Here is a 20,816-nt window from a genome sequence, read left to right as displayed (position 1 = left end):
AACATTAGTATGATATCTGTGAGATGACCATGTACGTAACCAAGCCACAAACAACAGCACTGTTAAGATCTTGCCCTGCCAACTGAAACAACCGGGCAACCCATACAACGTAAAACTACTGTTTTTTCTAAAGCTAGCATGAAGAAAACCTTCCCTAACGCTTTAGTACAATGAATGAACCACTTTGCTTTGTCTTCACTAACATTTAAATACAAAGAATTAACTTTCGAGGTTGGATCAGAAGTAGCTGTAGTATTTAACATGCCAACATAGAAACATGGCAGGATATACTGTATCTGAGTTCAAAAAACATTCCTACAAATGACAGCGATGTGACGAACCTACTCTTCCAACTGAGCCAACCTTCTGAACCATGTAGTAAAGCAGCCCACAACTTATGGGTTGGACCAACAACTGCAGTGAATTTGGATGTTTGAAACAATACCAAATGTTAGGTCGTGCTTAAATTGCATGATTTATCAAAGCTCCGCATTCAAAACCTGCCAACAAACAGCAGCCATGCAATGATACTTACACGTCAGTTAGCATATGGCATGATGAACGCCAATCTGCTTCACACTTCGTTAACGTGTGGTGTCACCCACCCTGGGATATCATTTGAAAATGAACGTTAATGAATGTGTGGTGAATTTCTTTGTTTTGTCAAAGAAACACTGGCTGCAGTAGGAATGATAATGATGATATGGAACATAACAATTGTGAGGGATCTGTTACTGGCTTAATTTCCTGATTATTTGCTGTGACACACTTAATGTTGCCATGATTCTCTGAAAAAAGACATTCATCAACAGGCTCATTTTTTTAATGTGTCAACATTTATGAAGTGCCTTGTATGTGGATATGTAGAAGGTGGGTAAGGAGGCCGATCCACGTGTAGAGATTTCCAATGTGATGCAGATTTATAAAAGGAAATTGTGCACTGGAAGGTGTATGCACAGTGTATTTTTGGGTGTAGGTGGAGTCACTCATTTGTACATATGCAAACATTAAATATGGATTCTACAAAGAGTTTTTTAAATAAGGCCCCTGCACACCCTGTGTGTTGACTTAAGCCCACAGATAGTGTTGACTGACCTGGTGTGTGTGTGTGTGTGTGTGTGTGTGTGTGTGTGTGTGTGTGTGTGTGTGTGTGTGTGTGTGTGTGTGTGTGTGTTCAGTCACCTGTCCGGCACCAGATTCAGGGACCTCCGACACATCTGCAGCTCCTTCATCAAACGAGCCTGCCTCATCTCTGGCTATGTGAGTATTTCCTTTTCTTTATACTGAAAAGTACCATACAGGTGGTTTCGCATACTTCTGTCAATTACCCCTTGATTGTAAACACTTACCATTACTTACTTACCGTATTTCCTCAATTTAAAGCCAGGCCCCTATTAATGACCGGCCTCATTTAGTAACCGGGTGTAAAAATAATTTTTAGTAAATAAAAGCCGGCCTCTTTTATAAGCCAGGTGTCTTACCGGTGTTATGTCAAAGTCTGTTCCCCCGTTGATATGTGTCCCCCTTACCTTAACCTGCACCAACCTTATCCCTGACGCCAACCAGTCGTCCTTTAAGTTGCTTAACATGACCCCAAGTTTACCTTTACCCCAAACAGTTATCTCTACAAGGCCTAACCTTAAACTTAAATCCTAACTCCAACCGCGGAGGTGATGCTACGGAGAACACCATTCAGGAAACATCATTTGACGGGGTAACAGATTACTACACAAAACCTGTATTTTGAAGTTTGGCCACACGAGTTAATACTGTAGGTAAATATGGTTGTTTCTCCCGCTGTCTTAGTCATTCTCTGTAAAGTCGACCTGTTTATGCACGTTCTTCTGGGCTTTTTAGTAGTTTAGACATTTTAAATCCTGCTTAAAATGAACATTCAGCGTGCTGTTCATTGTTTGTTTACATCCGAGTACTTCCAATACGGCCGACATCCGGGTAACTGGCTACAATGCGCTGTGTAAAACACTCTAAAAAGTGCTGGTCAGAGCTGCTCTGATTTTCTTTTTTTAATAAAAGCCTCCTTCAAATAATAGCCTGCCCCTATTATTAGCCGGGTTCCAAACTGATTTTTTATTAATAGAAGCCCCGGCTAGTATTTGAGGAAATACGGTACTTACTTACGCATACCGCCCAACTTTGGGCATAGGCCCTGAACAGTTGTCTCGTTCCTGGGCAAACTTCTTCAGCTGTCTCCATGTATGGCCAGATCTCTTCACATCTGCCTCCAGGTCAGGCCGCCAACTGTTTTTTTGGCCTGCCTCTTTTCCTTTTTCCTTGTGGATTCCAGAAGAGGGCCTGGTGGTATTAGATGCAGGCTTGCGAAGGGTATGGCCAATCCATTTCCAGAATCTTCGCATGATCTCCCCCTCAATAGGCTCCTGTTCTGTTTGATGCCATAGCTCCAGGTTACTGATTTTCTTTGGCCAGTGTATTTTAAGGATTCGTCTGAGACAGGTGTTTATGAAAGACTGGATTTTCTTCGTAGTGGTGACAGTTGTTCTCCAGGTCTCTGCTCCATACTGAAGAACAGGTTTCACCATGGAATTAAAGATCCTAATCTTGGTGCTCAGAGGATCCCCATACATTCTTCAGCTGATGGAAAGCTGCCCTCGCCTTTCCAATTCAGACTTTCACATCAGTGTCTGTCCCTCCCTGGTTGTCGTCTTTACTGCCAAGATAGGTGAAGCTTTCCGCTTCCTCTAGTGCTTCTCCCTCTAACCTAATGAGTGTTGTGTTGTTATTGTTGATTTCAAGGCTTGCTGACTGGGCTGAGATGGTGGTAGTCTTCTCCTGCATTTGTTGCTGGGTGTGGGAAAGAAGTGCTAGGTCGTCAGCAAAGTCTAGGTCATCCAACTGTGTCCAAGGTGTCCACTGGATGCCATTTCTCTTCTGGATGCTTTTTTCCAAAAAACAACATAGATTATAAGACTGATACATAGTGGTATGTGGTTTTCTTCCATTGGGGGAGCCATTGGTTTAATTTCTTTTCATTATGCTTGGAGATTAACTTGCAAAGGCTTAAATATCAGAGTCATTTTTAACATTTTCTTTTTGAAAACTGCCTTATTGCATGTTAAATCAGTGGAAAATGATGACTGGAAAACTTTTGCTAGATATTACATCAGTGTCATCCTGCTGTCCTGCCCTGCTCACCTAATGTACACTAATGTACATTACACTTAATGTGTAATACTCCATATTGAAGCACTGTATGTATTGTAATTGTACGTGTATACTGTCTGTCAGATGTCATTTTCTTGTCATAAGCATAAAACTATCAGTGGACTGTAACTGTACTAAGGAGTTTGCACCTCTTCCTCCAGGTGGTGATCATCATGTCAGTCAGGCTGTGGCTGATGGGAGGATCCATGCCTCTCTTCTCTGAACAGGACAACCCCGCCTCCTTCTCACCATACCTGCTTACTAGGTCAGTTTTAAATAAAGCAACATATGAAAAAGAAGCTTATATTTTCCGATGTTGTGTTTGTTTTAGTGTGGAAAAGGAAATGCTGAAATGTGGCAAATTTTCTTTACTTTACCAGATGTCATTGACATAAATATACATTGAAAATTTTACATCAGCATGTTAGAATATGGAAATAGCACACAAAGTGAGGCCTGAAACTGCTGAGAATGTAATAATTTGGATTACAATTTAATATTACAATTTTTCACTGTTAATTTGCACCTGATTTCTCATTACACAAGCCAGCTTTTAAAGGCTAAAATTCTTAGTTGACTAACACTCATACCATTTTGTTAACTAATTGCTGATTTAATAGACAGATCTGTAAACCTGATTTTCTTCGCAAAGAACTTAAATAATTAATTGCCGAAAGAAGTGGATACAAAAAAGGATTTGTATATTTTTTTGGAGGAGTCTCTGGGAACCTAGATGGAAATTTTTTTCAGAATAAGTTCTGACGCAGCAAACATTTAACTCATGACTTATCAGCTGTTTCCGCTCTGCTGGTCAAGGCGAACTGACATGAAAAAGTATAAATTGCCCAATTTAAATTAATTCCTGAAGACATATTTTCTCTCATTGGTGGCCAACGTTGTCCTATTAGCAACCTATTTTTTTTCTCTCTTGCTCAATCTCTTCTTCTTGTACTGCTTACAACAATACATTACACTGCCATCTTCTGGCCAAAGTATGTTTATGCAGCTTTGTTAATTTGCTCTAAACCAGTTGATGGTAACGTCCCTAATTCACATTTTCTTTGAGCAACAAAGCACAGAGTAAAGTCTAATTGAATTTTCAGGTGAAATTTTTAAATGTTGCATTAGTCAGCTTTACTTCTGGTTGTGACTCCCTGTACAAGCCAACCAGGTGTGATTCGTCATTTGGTTGACAGAACTTGTTGAACATTGAGTTGATAGGAGTAAGTTATAAATCGGTAGTAGTTAGTATTGAGATCCTTCTGAGTTAATATATATCACTAACGAGATCTTGCCGTTCTCTCAGTCGTGTGAGTGTTTGTCGTTGACAGTGAGACAGCATATAATCTGTCATTAGCACAGCAGCAGTGAAAAATAGGTCTCCTCTCCCTTGGCCACCTGGGAAATTTATAGCAGATTCTCATATCCCTAGCTCTGTCCTTCTTGCTCACCTTCATTTTCGTCTCTCATTAGTTCTGCTTCGTGATATCTGGCTGAGCCTCAACTATTCCCTTACCACCTCTCTGTGTGACTGTCTGTCTGCTAGCCTGTCCTAGCTCCATCCATCGTGATTTATTCTTGGCCCTTCAACATTGACAGTGTGCTGGTAGAAATAAAAAAAATGTTTTTTTTAAAGTTTATGACTTATAGCCCCATCTTTCTTCAGAGTTTTTGTTGAACTTTACTATTCAATTCATCTATGATAGATCATGCAAGACCATTTCTTGTTTTGGTTTCCACTGTGCCAGTATGCTTTGACCAATTCAATGGATAGATGCAAAAAAAAGTCAGAGATAACTGTGTTTGGCAAAAAGGAGGGTAAAGTTATGCCTCAGATTGATTCCAGAGCCTGAAACATGACAGCCCAATTTCGGTGTTTCAGTATATTAGGATCTGAGCTTTTATTAGAGCTTTGTAGGGCGTCGTGGCAGAGGGCGACAGGAAGAGGTCTTACCAGTGTCAGTGTTTTGCTGTGCCCACCAGAATCTCTCTTTTAAACAAACCACAAAAGTTTTTAACATTCTTTTAAAGTATACCTTTTTAGATTATTCATTTTAGCATATATTTACACAAACTGTGAGGAAGCGCCATCTTAACTCTGAAGTGGCTGCACATTTTATTGATGTTTTAAGCAAAACTACAGCAGACCTTCCTCTTGTGATTTTATTGTAGAAAGTTTTAACAGTCCACTAAATTACTAAAATATAGTTAGTTTGTGGGGTTTTTATTTTGAAAAAGAGGCTTTTATTCCACTAAATTACTAAAATATATTTAGTTTGTGGGGCTTTTATTTTGAAAAACAGCATTGTCCTGGGTTTTCTGTTAGATCTCGGGCTTTTATTTTACTAACCTACTAAGATTTTGTTCATTTGCGGGGCTTTTATTTTGAAAAAACAGCCTAGTTGCTGAAATAACACTGCAAAGTTAGGCTATTTTTTTAATTTGGCATGGTGATATTCAAAGTGGTCATGTGACCTCTGACGTCATGCCATGTGAATGAAAATGCGCTCTCTGGGTTCCCACAAGACTCCTCTTTGCATACATGGCTAATGCTGATAGCATGCAATTTAGGCAAAAAGCATATAGTTTTTCTCATGCATTAAAATGTGCTATTCCTGCCTACTGTATTTGAATATTTGTGTGTACTGGGGTCCCTAAACAGGCTTTAAATTACATAAGCTGAGACTCCTGTGGATTCAATGAGCCACGTTTCCTTCATGTGGGCTGACGTTAGTTATCAGTAGTAAACAGTTGATTGCAATGAGGGCATTTCTTGAGTCACAAACTCAGTGTATAATATGAACTACTGTGTGTGACCTCTAGATTTATCACAGCCTCATGAAACTTTATTAAAGCACAAACATTCAGAGGATGTGTAGCTTTCCTATGTATATTAATAGTAAAGGTGTTTCTCAGCAGTTTAGATAACAGAAGGGACCAAAGTTTTTGAAGCCATATCACAGCATGGATTTTTCTATGTTGTAAAAAATTGCATAATTTAGCACCAAATGTGTGTAACAAATGGTATCAACCCAAAAATTGCTGCAACAACTTATGGCACATAGTTTAACATGGAAATTGACTTCAAAAGGAGAGATATTAATGTTCTGAACCCTCATACACTTTAATAAGTTAAATTAATGAATTGATTAATTAAGTAATGTTTATTAGAGATTTTTGACCAGAACAACTTCACACACAGTGCTGAGCTGTGCTCAAATTATTCCTCAGGTTCACAACTTTAAAATGAATCCCATCACTTCTATGTGTAATTTATTGTCAACCTGCTATCTTCCCCTAAACCAGTGTTTCCCAACCTGTGTGCCATGGAATTTTGTGACAACCACACACTTTAAATGCAGTATAAAACAATTATACTTTTGCTTCTATTTTATACTTTTTCCACCACTGTATGTCTGTCATTTATTATGTCTGGAACTTTGTCTGCAATGTCTTGTACTTTAGTGTTAGGAAAACAAAGAGTATGAGCCTAACTTGCACTCATGTTTCCAATTATTGAGTTTTCGAAAACAAGTGTTGTTGGAGGCTTATGCAGATGTTTTGGAGAGGTTGTGCTAGCCGCAGCCTGCTGAGTCAGCAGACATTCTCCCCACCTCTGTAAAGGAGTTGCACTTCCTGGACCTGGACCATGCTTGGGGAACACTATGCCAGCCTGGGGCTCTGGGCAGTGAAAAGTTCAAAGTCTCGTATCTTACTGCTTAAACGGTTAAAAATGGTCATTTCCAATCAATTAATACTGCACTGAAAAAAAAGAAAAGTTGAGTGAACTCAAAATTTCAAGGCAACAAACTTCGATCAAATTTTAAGTTGGACAATTAAACTTAATATTTTAAGTTTTGTTTTTGAGTTTGCTCAACTCTGAATTCAGATTTTTGTCAATCTACTGTAAATTGTACTAATTTATAATTTGACATTGTAATAACTTTTAATCCTTACTTCTGCTAACTTCTGCAATGTGCTGAAGTGGCACGATTGTAACGCCGCTATGAAATATCCGCTAATGTTGCGACCACAATTTGGAGTTAGCTTTGATACACTAATGGCTACTCTTGTAGCTGTAACAAGCAGCGCCGCTAGCATCAGTTAGCAGCTAGCATCAGTTAGCCGCTAGCATCAGTTAGCCGCTACCTTTTGCTAATGACCGAATTTCACCGCTTTCCCGCATTTCGCAGCAAAGAAATAAGAGTTAGCAGAACTATTGTCCCTTGTTGTGAACCCCAACTCAAAGATATAAGTAACAACAACTCACCAACTTGTTTTTGAGCAGACAACTGTCTTCCTTTGTTGTGCTAACTAACATTATTGCCCTAAATGTCAATCATTTATATTTCCAAGTTTTACCAACTTAAATCACTGTTTTAGGCCAAAAAACACAAGTTGGCTTTTTTGCAGTGTGCTTAAAATAACACTGCAGCCTAAAAATATTTTGATTGCTGAGTCTCCAAGTCCTTACAGCTTATTTTTTTCTTTCTGCTCCTGGATCCTTCACTACTTTTGTCCTTCCACCTTCTGTTTGTGAGCTTCTGCAAATGTAATGTCTTTGTGGCAGGTGAGAAAATTCTGCTTCACACTATACAGCCCTTCAGTCTTACCTTTAAGGCTACCTTGGTGTGAGTGTGTGTATATTTGCGTATATGAGTACAAATCTTGGCATGCCAATTAACCCAAGCTTGTGTTTAATTCAGACTTAGTCTCCTGGGTGTTTTTTCAGCCGTGCTTCTTCTGTTGGTTTAGTGGACTAATCTCTTTCTGCACTCGACTTATTATTATCCTCCTTCCTCAAACCAAGTGCCAGATCAATACCCCAGACAGATCAGCACCACAGGTCTTAAACCCATTGAGAGAAATGTTGGGAAAGAGAAGATAACCAGAGCAAAGCAAATGCATCACAAGAAAAAACAGCTACAACCCGACTCACCACAACAACAGCGCATTAAGCATTCAATGCACTCTGTGACTTGGCAGAGTGGACCAGGCTGTAAATGTCGGGTTAGAAAATGACACAAAACCTATATTAATGCATACATAATATTCAGCCTTGGACAACCTACATCATTTTCCATCATGTCCATTTTCATTAGGTAAACTTTAGAAATGGGATAAACCACATGATGATGATTGATTGAAATTGTTATTAGGTTTGACAATTGATAGAATTACTGTGTGATTAAAAATGTTCCTTTTCTTTTCTTCATTCCCTCTATCTGCCTCACATCCATCTTCTCTCTTTTGCCTCCATCTCTCATAAAAACCTCTTCATTCAGGATTTTGACCTACTCTTACCTGCTGTCCTTCAATGCCTGGCTGCTGCTGGCCCCCGTTGTGCTGTGTTATGACTGGCAGGTGGGCAGCATTCCACTGGTGGAGTCACTGGGTGATATGCGCAACATGGCCACCTTGCTGCTGGCCCTGGTGATAGTTTCCCTCTGCCTGCACTGCGTCTTCTCACTGAAGGTAAGAGTAAGAACGTGCTAAGTAGCTGCAGAGTGCCTGAGATCACATTTCTTACAAAGTCAGTTGTGTCCTGGTGCATGTCTGTCTACATTGTATCATAATTACCACATATTTTCCGACGTGCATGTCCTCCGGGAGAAAATTTTGTACATTTTTAAATAAAATGCACTTTGAGAGCTACATGAGAGCGAACACCTTACACAACATTTTTCATAGTCTGGAGATATCGTGACATAGAATCTTTGTTTTCCTACTGTTTGTTTTCACTGTGTTGCTGTTAACAGGGCTTCTCACTACAGCATGTAGTAGCCAGCCAGTGTGGAAAAAAACACTGGCTAAGGGTATGAATGAAAGCAGCATGGGTTAAGCCAGTAGTTCTCAACCTTTTTGAGTCGCGACCCCCAATCTAACATGCATGTTGTCCTCGACCCCCGCTCACTGAACACAATCTCACAGTTCAGATCATACAAACTCAGTTGATGCATCAAATTTTGGACAAATAATGAAGCAGACAACAACTAAAACATCTCTCTGTCTGTGCATTTATATATATTTTTATATTTGATTGTTACTTTTAATCTAAGTCCTTTGCTATAAGGTTAAAGGTCCATTCTGACCTCCTGAGTGTGTAACAGTCAGCTTCAAGACAGAGACTCCTTGGAAAGTAACAACTTGCTACTTTGGGATTGGTCAGAAAAGACACAAAGTTACCCAAAAAAGAATCAAATTGACCACAAAATGACACAAAATTACCAAAAAAGTACATAAAATCAAGCAAAAAAAGACACAAATTGACCAAAAAAAGACATTAAATGACCAAAAAGACTAAAACACATTAACACATGAACACTTTAACACAGTGGAGACAGAGCTGACTTCCAAAATGATTTGGCGACCCCCAGAAATCATCTCGCGACCCCACTTGGGGTCGGGACCCCAAGGTTGAGAATAGCTGGGTTAAGCGACACGTAATTCAGATTCCCTGACTGTGGCAGTCTATATGTCAAGTATCCTTGGGCAACTTATTGAACCCCAAATTACTCTAAATGGCTAACCCATCAGTGTACGAGTATGTGTGTTGTTCATAATGTTAGCCAACGGATTTTAGCAGGTGGCACCTTGTAGGGTAGCGTCGGCCACCTGACCAGAAAAGCGCTATATGAATGCAGCTCACCATTTTTACATTTTATCAGTGCAAAGCTTCCCATGTTTTGCAGTCTCCTTTAATACAAAATAGGCCATATTTGTGTTGCAGGCAGAAGAGGCTCCATAATCTGTTTGAGTCATGATTTTGAACAATGTCCTATCTTTTAAATGTACACTTCTCTCTGCAAGAGTTGTATTATTGTAAGAATGCTATACATCACTGTTTCAAATGACAAGGCTATGAAATAAGCCTCAATTAACTGTTTCACCAATGAACTGTTCAATGGCCATCCTCTGAAACACAGATATGTCATGCCAGCCAATGTCAAAACCAACCACCTATAACATTTTAACATAATGACAATACAAAAAGCTTGGTTTTGGTTTTGTCAGGTTGTTGTGACAAAGACATTGTTATGTTCTGGCATAATTTACAAAATGACACTTAATTTCAACAGTAATAAAACTTCATACAGACTCCTTCATGTTCATGACTAATGTCATGTAATAGTTATGACAGTGTCATGTCAGTCATATGCTCACCCCTTAAGATAAAGTGTTACCACTTCTTTATTAACAATCATAAAAGCCATCATTTTAATCAACCCTGATAACTGAAGAAAAAAATATTTAAAAAATGATCACCCTACTCTATTTTTTTGCAGTTGTATAAATAGCTTACTGAAATGTGCTGGTCCCAACCAGTCAGGAATTGTATCAATGGCTAAAGATGAGCCATTGTTTGAAGGTGGACTCTGTGGGATTTATGAAGTATGAATGGCCTCAGAAATTGGCTCTATTGAAAAAGGAATTAACTGTAATTTGATAATTTGATCGCCTTAATTGGTTCTCTGTTACACAGATGATTGTTAATCTGTAAAACAGATTAATCACAGCTGATGAGCATGTATGTGTCAAAGTGTGTGTGTGTGTGTGTGTGTGTGTGTGTTTTGGCAGAGTCTGAATGGCACATTAGCATTCACAATGAATATACTTTCTGCTATGTGGTTTTAATAATTTCCACTTGGAGCCTTTTGCCTTGGTGTTTTGAAAATGTAATGTTTGTCTTCTCTCTCTCTCTCTCTCTCTCTCTCGTTCTCTCTTGCTCTCTCTCTCTCTCTCTTGCACTTGTTCTCTCTCTCTCTCTCCTTTCTCCACAGAGACAAGAGAGCAGGGAAGTGTTGGTGGGAATGTTGTTTCTGGTGTTTCCCTTCATTCCTGCCAGTAACCTTTTCTTCAGGGTGGGATTTGTCGTGGCAGAGAGGGTTCTCTACATGCCAAGGTTAGACTGTGTGTGTCACATTCATATATGTTATATGTTTATTGTCTATGATTTCTGCACCCATTCAAAAAAAAATGTGGGGTAAAAATTGTCTTGGTGTATTAACTAAAGTTTAAATTTTTTTTCCTTTAATTAAATATATCAGTTTACCCATCCCACACATTGCGCAACACAAAATATAAACAACTATTTTTGAAATCTTTGTGTCAAGGGAACTTCATCTGTTGTTATGTTTACAAATAGTCCTTTTCTCCCATTACTTTAGGCCTTTTTATAAGGGCTGTGCCATAAGGCCAAAATCTTCTATCCCGACATCCATCATTTCAGTATGCACCATTGTAGCAAAAACACAATATAAAAAGGTTTAAAACTGTTCTGCCACTATGACCAAAGCTTGTTTTTGAGTGGAGCCATTAAGGCCAGAGCATGCATTACCAATGCAGAGCTAATTATGAATATTCATTATTTTCCAGTCTTTGTTCTTGTTATTATTTGCAAATATTTTAAAACCAAGATTATCTCCTTTTTGGCTTGTTCACTACCAACTAATAAACATACACAATGTCAGGCAAACACATCTTTTAATCTTTCATATATATTGCAGACACAGACATTACACACGCATCACACAAACATACACATAATAATGATAATGATTATTATTATTATTGTTATAACAATGATGATGATAATAATAATAATAATATTGTTCGTATTATACCTAGTACTTATCCATGTGTTCTTTTCATTTCTGAATATATATATTATATATATCGTAATATATTGTTATTTTGATGATTTTCTTTTTTCTTTTACTATCACGACTCCACTATACCAAGGCACAATCTTTCAGTGTATCTGCAGTAGGAGTGGAAACTGTGCACTAGTGTGGAAAGAATGAAACAACCTTTTTGCCGTAAGCAGACACAGAGTACATTAACTCTTTGTTTACCATGTGATCCAGGTCAGCGGAGTTAGGGAAAGGGATTGAAATATGTTTTTATGGGAAGCTGCAGCCAGCCAGCGCAAAATTATAAGTATCCATGGGACTGGAAGTGATTAACATGATGCAGCAGTCTGCAGGAGGCATGAGTTGAGTGATAAGTGAGGATGTGGGACAGTAGAAACAGATCGAGAAGCGTTCATTAATTATACCCTTGCCTATTAGTTTACACTATTACACCTGTATCCTCCCTCCCCCTCTCCTCCTCTAGTATGGGTTACTGTATCCTGGTGGCTCATGGTCTGGGTCGGCTGTGTTCAGTGGTTGGCCGGTGGGGCACCACAGTCCTCAGTGTCTCCATGCTGCTGTTGCTCCTGCTCTTCTCCTGGAAGACTGTCCAGCAGAACCGCGTCTGGCTTTCCAGGGAGGCCCTCTTCCGGTAATGCACAGATCACACTTCACAACAGGTCGCTGTACGGTTCACACAACACATCTTTTTTTTATTTTTTTTATTTTTTTATTGGTGGAATGACGTAACAAACAAGGTGACATTAGAGACAAATACACTACACCATGTGGACCACAAGTAGAGACAGCAGACATACAGCGCAAACAACAACAAAGAAAAACATAAATGATAAACGATTTGCACAGAGGCATCACAGGTGTATGTGTGCGTGTGTGTGTGTGTGTGTGTGTGGATGAGGGGCAGATGCTACGACATATACAGTACAGGCCAAAAGTTTGGACACACACCTTCTCATTCAATGCGTTTTTCTTTATTTTCATGACTATTTACATTGTAGATTCTCACTGAAGGCATCAAAACTATGAATGAACACATATGGAATTATGTACTTAACAAAAAAAGTGTGAAATAACTGAAAACATGTCTTGTATTTTAGATTCCTCAAAGTAGCCACCCTTTGCTTACTAGAATATAAGACATGTTTTCAGTTATTTCACACTTTTTTGTTAAGTACATAATTCCACGTGTTCATTAATAGTTTTGATGAATTTACAATGTCAATAATCATGAAAATAAAGGAAACACATTGAATGAGAAGGTGTGTCCAAACTTTTGGCCTGTACTGTATATAAATATATATACATGGCTCACTTATATGTATAACACAATGAAAATAAATAGGCAAAACAAAGCAAGAAGCGCTAACGCGAGAAGAGAGAGGGAAGAGGAAAGAAAGAGAGAAAACAAGAATAAATAAAATAACTAATTAAATAAATAAAAAGATAATAATACACACAACACATCTTGCTGTCCTGTTGAAGAGTGTTGTGACTTATTTTGTAAATATAATCACGGCCATTCAGGATTGTGGCTTTGAGACACGCTCGCCCCTTCGGTTAAAAAAATAAATAATAAGCTTTTCCAGCACAATATAAAACCAAAAAGGCTGTCACTGAGGGGTCAAAAAACTGTACCGCCTCCTGTCTACCTGTTCACCTGTGGCTCCTCTCCAAAATACACTCAGGTTTGCTCATCCAGCCAGCTATGGCATCCCCAGTATGGCAAAAGCAAAATGTTTTTTACAAAATAAAAAACAGATAAGACAAACAAGTATCTTAAACAACCAAGCCAAACTCATCTTGCATATTAAACAATAAATCAAACACAATATCAAACCAAAAAATGGCTCTAACATACCAGCCCCTAATTGCTTATTACATAGCAATTGCTAGAATTATACATCATGGAGCCATTATGTCCAAATATAGGACATCTGTCCCATGCAAATTGCATTCTTCAGTCCATTTGTTGAATATTCAAGTCCATATTGTAAATTTTGATTTTAAAATCCTTTTTGTCTCATACTACATGACTGGTGGAAGGGGTCACACCCTACAATATCTTCTACCTGAAAGAATCCCTGATATTTTTGGTCTCCAAACTAGGTTTTCATCATGCTTGATGTAATTATTGGCATACCTGTTTACAAAATAACCTGTTTCCCCAGGTAATGATAACTTAACTCAATGTTTCAAATGCAGCACATTAAGTTTCTATTGTCGCTCCCAAAACTTCTTTCCAAAAATAATTTTCTGGCCTAAACTTAACCATAACCAAGTTCGTTAATGTGACTCCCTCCTTTGTTTATCGAGTTGAGAATGACCATGGGGTGCTCAGGCTATTCCTTACCCAGGTTTCCCCTCAACCCATGTCTTGCGCTTTTATTGGCTGTAGCTGTATGTACAGTTGCAAAAAAAGTATGTGAACCCTTTGAAATTACCTAGTTTTCTGCATTAAATTGTCATTAAATAAATTAAAGTCTTTTTCCACCAATGTTGAATAGATGTGTTCAATTCAGACATTACATATTATAATTGTTTTTGTGGTTTTAGGTTAAGCATGTTGTGTTTGTCTGAACTTGGGGCTTAGATGCAGATCAGATCACATTTTATGACAAATTAATGCAGAAAACCAGGTCATTTCTGAGGGTCCACATACTTTTTCTTGCAACTGTATACATGTATGTGTATATACCGTATTTCCTCAATTTAAAGCCGGGCCCCTATTAATGACCAGCCTCATTAAAAAACCGGGTGTAAAACAGATTTCGACACAACACCTGTATTTTGAAGTTTCTCCACACGAGTTAGTACTGTAGGTAAATATGGTTGTTCCTCCCGCTGTCCTAGTCATTCTCTGTAAAGTCAAGCCATTCTTCTTCTTCGCACGTTCTTCTGGGCTTTTTAGTAGTTTAGACATTTTAAATGAACACTCAGCGTGCTGTTCATCGTTTGTTTACATCCGAGTACTTGCAATATGGCTGACATCCGGGTAACTGGCTACAATGCGCTGTGTAAAACACTCTAAAAAGTGCCGGTCAGAGCTGCTCTGATTTTCTTTTTTTAATAAAAGCCTCCTTCAAATAATAGCCTGCCCCTATTATTAGCCGGGTCCCAAACTGATTTTTTATTGATAGAAGCCCCAGCTACTATTTGAGGAAATACAGTATGTATGTATATATCTTATTTTTTATATTCCTATTTTTATTCTGTTCCTATATCTATGTGTCTGTATCTTGAACTGCAGTGACAACTAAATTTCCACTGCGGGATAAATAAAGTCATATCTTATCTTATCTTTAGACTCCCCTACAGGTCCAGATATGTAGCTTGGTAGATATCTGGAATACATTTGCGATACAGTAGCGATCACTTGGTTTGTGTCAGTTCACACAAAACGATCATCGTTCACGGCAGTGAGCACCGAGCTGCTGTCAGTAATCGGAAAATCAGGGCTTAGAGGTGAAGTATGCCTTTGTGTAAGGCAGTCCTGCTGATTGCCCTGTAAAATCTGACAAATCAGCACAGACATTCAGTTCTAAGAGTTCTCTTTTGACTGAGCCCTTCGACTTTCAAATGAGAAATATGTATGATATTATGATGAATAATGACTTTAAACTGAGGCAAAGATTTGGCAACGCATTGACAGTCAACAGTAGCAGCAGCCTGGGAACACACATCATAAAGGGAATAAAGTTTCCTTAATAGTGCCTTTAAATCCAGCATTGTTTACATCCATGTTTACTAGCTTTCAGTATTATTTTTCTTTTCAGCTTTATGGAGAACATGTCTCTGTTCTTTGTGTATCACTGCCACCTGATGACGAGTGGGATAGTGTGAAGCCATTGGCAGGAATGTCTATTGCATAATTTGTGCATGAATTTGCATCACTGTGTTTATTCACAGACAAATAAAACAGGGACCCACACATAATAATAAAAAATAAATAAAAAGCTGCCCAATTGCGCCTCTACAGGTAGAAGTCTCCAAAGGAAACCTTTAAAATAAACAGAATATTGAATTTGTGCTTGTAGTCCTCCATAAAATAAATAAAACACACAGACATGATGTATGCTTTGTGATTCTGGGCTATATAAATAAAATTGAACTGAATTAAATTGAATTTGCACAGGCAAATTTGAAATCGGATACTATATTAGCAGTACATAGTGATTTGTTTTGAGGTGAGATATTGTTGTGTAAACCTTATTAACATTAATTAACAAATTAAACAACCAAACCTTGTTTAAGAGTCAGTGGATATGTGTTTGTGTGTGTGTTCCTTAACAAGAAGGCCATCAGATAGACTGATGAATACATGAATGAACTGTTAAATTTGTTAAGAGTTATCTCCCTCAAATTTAAAATTGTAAAGCCCTTTTTTGCTTTATTTGCCTCCACCTTTTTACATTTTCCAGTCAGACCTGTGTATGTCAGAAGACTGTATGTTCATGTTGTACATGAAGTATGTGTGGCAAGGTTGAGGTCCTTTATTCATATGGAGCTACATAGTGTTTACATGTTAAACCCTGATTCTTTTTATACAGACTGACCTCATGCCCACCACCCCCACTCCTTCCTTTCAGCTCAGGTATACAGACGCTGCCACACAATGCCAAAGTCCACTACAACTACGCCAACTTCCTGAAAGACGGCAACCGGCACCAAGAGGCCATTCACCACTACACCACTGCCCTCAGGTCTGCCTCTTAACTTAAGCTCTCTGACTGTACGAATCCAACACACTCACAGTCACACAGTATGTGGGTGAAACTGTTTCCTGATGCTCATAACACCCTTCCATTCATGTTCCTCTTCAAATTCTACACACCAGCTTGTTTAATGTCAATAACTCTGCATGATATCTAAAAGTCAAAGTCTCCCTTCATTCAATATTTTAATGCTCCTGTGGGTTAGCCCTGTGGCTGGTTTTTTGCACATTTAAAAAAACAAACCCTGAGCTTCAAGTCGTGTTGCAAATATTTCAAAAACTGTCTCTGAGTCATTGAATCGTCTGTTAATGCTGCACACTCATCTATTTCAAGGCTCAGATTATAGCTTTAACAATCAGGAAGTGTCCAGGGAGTGTACCAGGTACGCTCTAAAAAAGGAGCACATAGAAACTTGGAAAAATGTCTAATTTCTGTAAAGTTTTAGCCATGGGTATGCACAAATTGAAGACACACATGGTGAGTTTGGTGGTGAATTGAAGCCAGATTGTAGAAATTAAATATGAGAGGAATCATTGTACGTATATGATGTCTGTCACACATTAGAATGAACTTCATATCACATGTTAGATACTCTTAATCTTGAATCCAGTTTAAAGAAATAATCCCCCAACTATCAATGCCCTGCATTTCAGTTACTGTGCAAGTTTAAAGCTTAATAAGCAAACTTCCATCTAAACTTAGGTTTACATTTACTGGCTAGAATCTTTATATCCACTAGAGCCACTTGTTGGTGCTGTGGCTGTCCTCTTCCACAGGAAGCTGTTTTCTATAGTATAGTCAGCCTATTGCTTGGTTAGGTTAGTGTAGTGTCAAAGCTACATTACCAGGTGTCTGTCAAAACAGCACCTCAACCAACCACTTTGTTTTATTCTACTAAATTCCTTGTTTAGTCTCAGCTTGTATTCCTTCACAATTGATAACCCCTGTGTAGAACAGTTTACCTCCTCCTTAGCATAGAGTCTTAACCCTTTATCAGGCAAAGAACTATATTTGGTAACTTCAGGTAATATTTTGAGAAAAAAGTTGCAAATTTACTAGATTAAAGTGGCAAATCTACAAGAAAAAATTCGCAGATTTACAAGAAAAAAGTGGGAAAAAAGACACTTTTTTCTCCCATATTCACCACTTTAACCCTTAATAGGGCACTCAAATGATGTTCTCCTTGTGTCTTTAGAAGATCTGCACTCAGCTGAGTTAGATCTCTGTGTGCACCAGGAGGAATTGTTCAGGCATAAAGCAGAATGTCTCCCTTCACCATAGACGTTCAGCCAATATGAGTCAGGTTTCTCTGATTTAAAGTACTCCTTTAGTGTAGAGCTGGGCGATATGGACCAAAAGTCATATCCCGATAAACTTAGGCTGAATATCAATATATGATATATATCCCGATATTTTTATCACAAAGTGAGAGCAGTGTTTAGTCAAAGTCAAAGCCAAATATGGCATGTCACAAGTAGTTTTATTGAAACCGTTTAAGTGAACATAAATACTGTATAACAACAGGAGTACCTTTTTTAAAATCAAAGCTCTATATAGTGCAAATTTAAATAAAAAAATATCTTAAATAAAAACAGCCTATGAAATAAATAAAAAAAAAAAAAAAAAAATTATATATATATATATATATATATATATATAAGAAAAGAATAACGAGTATTACAAGGAACTAAATATGACAAACCTTAGTAAGGGCGGCATTTATATATAAAGCAGCTTGTCTGGAGCAAGGATCACAGCGCAAATTTGAACTATATCGATATGTGCGATATGGTCTAATTCCATATCGCATTTAAAAATATATCGATACGTTTTTTTATATCGATATATCGCCCCGCCCTACTTGACAAGTTGACTCCCCCTCCTGCCGTAAATCTTGGAAAATGAAGTCAGGTCCTCAACCCCCATTGAGAGATAGAGGTAACAGCCACTTGACTTCTCATCTCCCTGAAACAGATCATGAAGAGGTTTGTAGTTTATCTTCTGCAAGATATTCTGCCCAGTGTTCTTTGCAGTCAGTGATGCAAGACACATTAATCCATGCTCATCCCTCTGAAGCAAAAAGATTGAGCCTACATAAACAAACAACCTGCTCTAGCTCTTCCCACAATTCACGATACAAAATGACTAGAAGTACACCACCTTGTTTGACTGATGTCCAAAGAACAATGGCTACCAACCGCGGCAAGACCCTGCTGCGAGAAAAAAATAAATATTTGGGTGCAAGAACGTAGTGCTGATTTCCAAGGTGGAGACTAGTGAAAGAGTGCTTTTTGGTGCCTCAGCTCCGTGATCAGCCACAAGTGAAAACAGGGGGAGTGGCAGAGTTTCACCATGCATCGGAGAACCCTTTGATGGAAGAAGTCAAGACCAAGTATTGTGACATTAAGGTGATTTCAAAGAAACATTTTAATCATTTAATCCATAATTCTTCACATTATACACATTTCCACCTGGACAACTTTTCTGGCTCACAGATCTTTTCTTGCTTTATCCCCTGCAAGGTGGACATTATGAAATGCATCACAAGGCAGTGTGGCTACCAAGGTTAACCAGTGCTGACGCCTAGGACAAAACGGTGGCAGCACTTGTAATTGGCATCCTGCCACTGAAGGAAACACTGACTTGCTTGTCCTCGCAAGTGCAGGTAACACACCATGAGTCAAACCTTGTAGTTGACTGTACAAACCTGTCACAACAACGAACATCCGTTTGTAGCACGTCATAATCCAATTTGACACAGTGTGCCAGGATTTTCTCAACCATCATAACACTAAGGCGCAGCACCTAAAGGTTTTTACACAGCACCTAAACCAAGTGAATAGAGAAAACTATAATCTAGTAACATCAAACTGATTGATCCCCGCAACAAGCAGTTGGTGCCATGTGCCACAATCTATTTTTTGCACAATAAGCAGGCTGGACACAGTGAGTGATACACAATGTGATGGCATTTTTTTTGTACAGATCTTGAAACTGGAGAGTCGAGCTCCAGGGCCACACCACCACGTGCCAGACCAAGCCCAGCCGAGTCTGGGGGAGAGGGGCCAGGCAGCTGACTGGGAAAACCAAGCTGAGGGGATCCAATGCACTGCATCCACCATGACTGTGCCCAGTGCTGTGAGGCAGCAGTCTGGCTATGTCCTCACAAATATAGTGCTGGAGACACAGAGGGAAACAACTCAAACAATAAGGGAGATCCTTGATGAGATTAGGAGTCAAAATCTAATATTATTATTAGATATATTACATTATTTTATGTGTGAAACACTGAAGAAATAAAAAGAAATGCCAAGTTTGAACATACTACTGTGTCACAGTTCTTGGATTACATCCAAATGTTGTATGGCTGCTGCATGTTATTCCACCAATGATGAGCCAGGTATTTGATAAGAGTGAAATCTCTTATCAAATTCTGTTCATCTATGTGAAACCTAGTTGAGAGGCTTAATTTTTTTTATAATTTGAGGGGTTTTATTTTTTGTCCAACTCTGCATGTTACATCAGCCTTCTCATCTATGTGAAGTTTAAAGTTGGGGGCTTCGACTTGGAAAATTGTTTGGAGGTGCCACGGAGCCTATCTTGTAACACCTGAGCATAAACCTCATATTATATCAGATATCAATTTTTTTGCTGTTTTTGATGTGTGCACCAAGTTTCATGAGTTCTAGAGCACCTTCAGCCACGCAAAAATGCGTTTGAGTGGTAAAAATAACCACAGCAGTATCAGAAGGGCATAAATGATGGGTGCTTTGACTTTGGAAATGGTGAGGGATTACTATCAATCCAATTTGACGAACCCAGCCCCAGCTGATGTCAGATATACATTTACACCATTTTTTGAGTTTTGTCAACTTTCAGGCACCTTTAACCCCTCAAAAGTCTGATTCATTTACAAAAACAATCCCAGCAATTTAAGTAGAGCCTCTGCAAACCGACCAGTGGTTGGTGCTTGGGCCCTGATAATAAACATCAGGATTTTAATATATTCTGGAACTGATGCTCTTGGTGTTAGGGCCCCAATGACTTCGAGCGGACATCCCTTACTATTGACTATTGTCTGAAGATACTTATAATTTTTAACTTCAACTGTGTGTGGCAGTATGCATGAATCTCAGTGAATTTGTACTCATTTTTTTTAAATAGGACCTATTTGCATATGAAGTAGCAAACTTTTTGACAAATGTAGGTTTATAACTGATCTTAACTATGCAAATAGCACAGCAACACTCAGAAACTACTTGTTTGGCAG

General features: G+C 38.6%; 1 protein-coding gene across 1 annotated transcript in view; it reads left to right on the top strand.

Moving 5' to 3' along the window:
- The window catches only part of tmtc1 (transmembrane O-mannosyltransferase targeting cadherins 1), an 81,525-nt gene that overhangs the window by 40,882 nt on the left and 19,827 nt on the right, over positions 1-20,816 (top strand). Inside the window, exons 5-10 of the mRNA XM_059325769.1 lie at positions 1,179-1,260; positions 3,342-3,445; positions 8,466-8,655; positions 10,962-11,083; positions 12,298-12,465; positions 16,421-16,534. Coding sequence (XP_059181752.1) covers positions 1,179-1,260; positions 3,342-3,445; positions 8,466-8,655; positions 10,962-11,083; positions 12,298-12,465; positions 16,421-16,534 — 780 coding nt within the window. The remainder of the gene's footprint in view (positions 1-1,178; positions 1,261-3,341; positions 3,446-8,465; positions 8,656-10,961; positions 11,084-12,297; positions 12,466-16,420; positions 16,535-20,816) is intronic.

The sequence above is a fragment of the Centropristis striata genome, chromosome 22 (genome assembly GCF_030273125.1).
Source record: "Centropristis striata isolate RG_2023a ecotype Rhode Island chromosome 22, C.striata_1.0, whole genome shotgun sequence".
In the NCBI taxonomy this organism is placed as follows: Eukaryota; Metazoa; Chordata; class Actinopteri; order Perciformes; family Serranidae; genus Centropristis; species Centropristis striata.
Note: the sequence above shows the minus strand (reverse complement) of the source record. Positions and strands in the feature narration are given on the sequence as shown.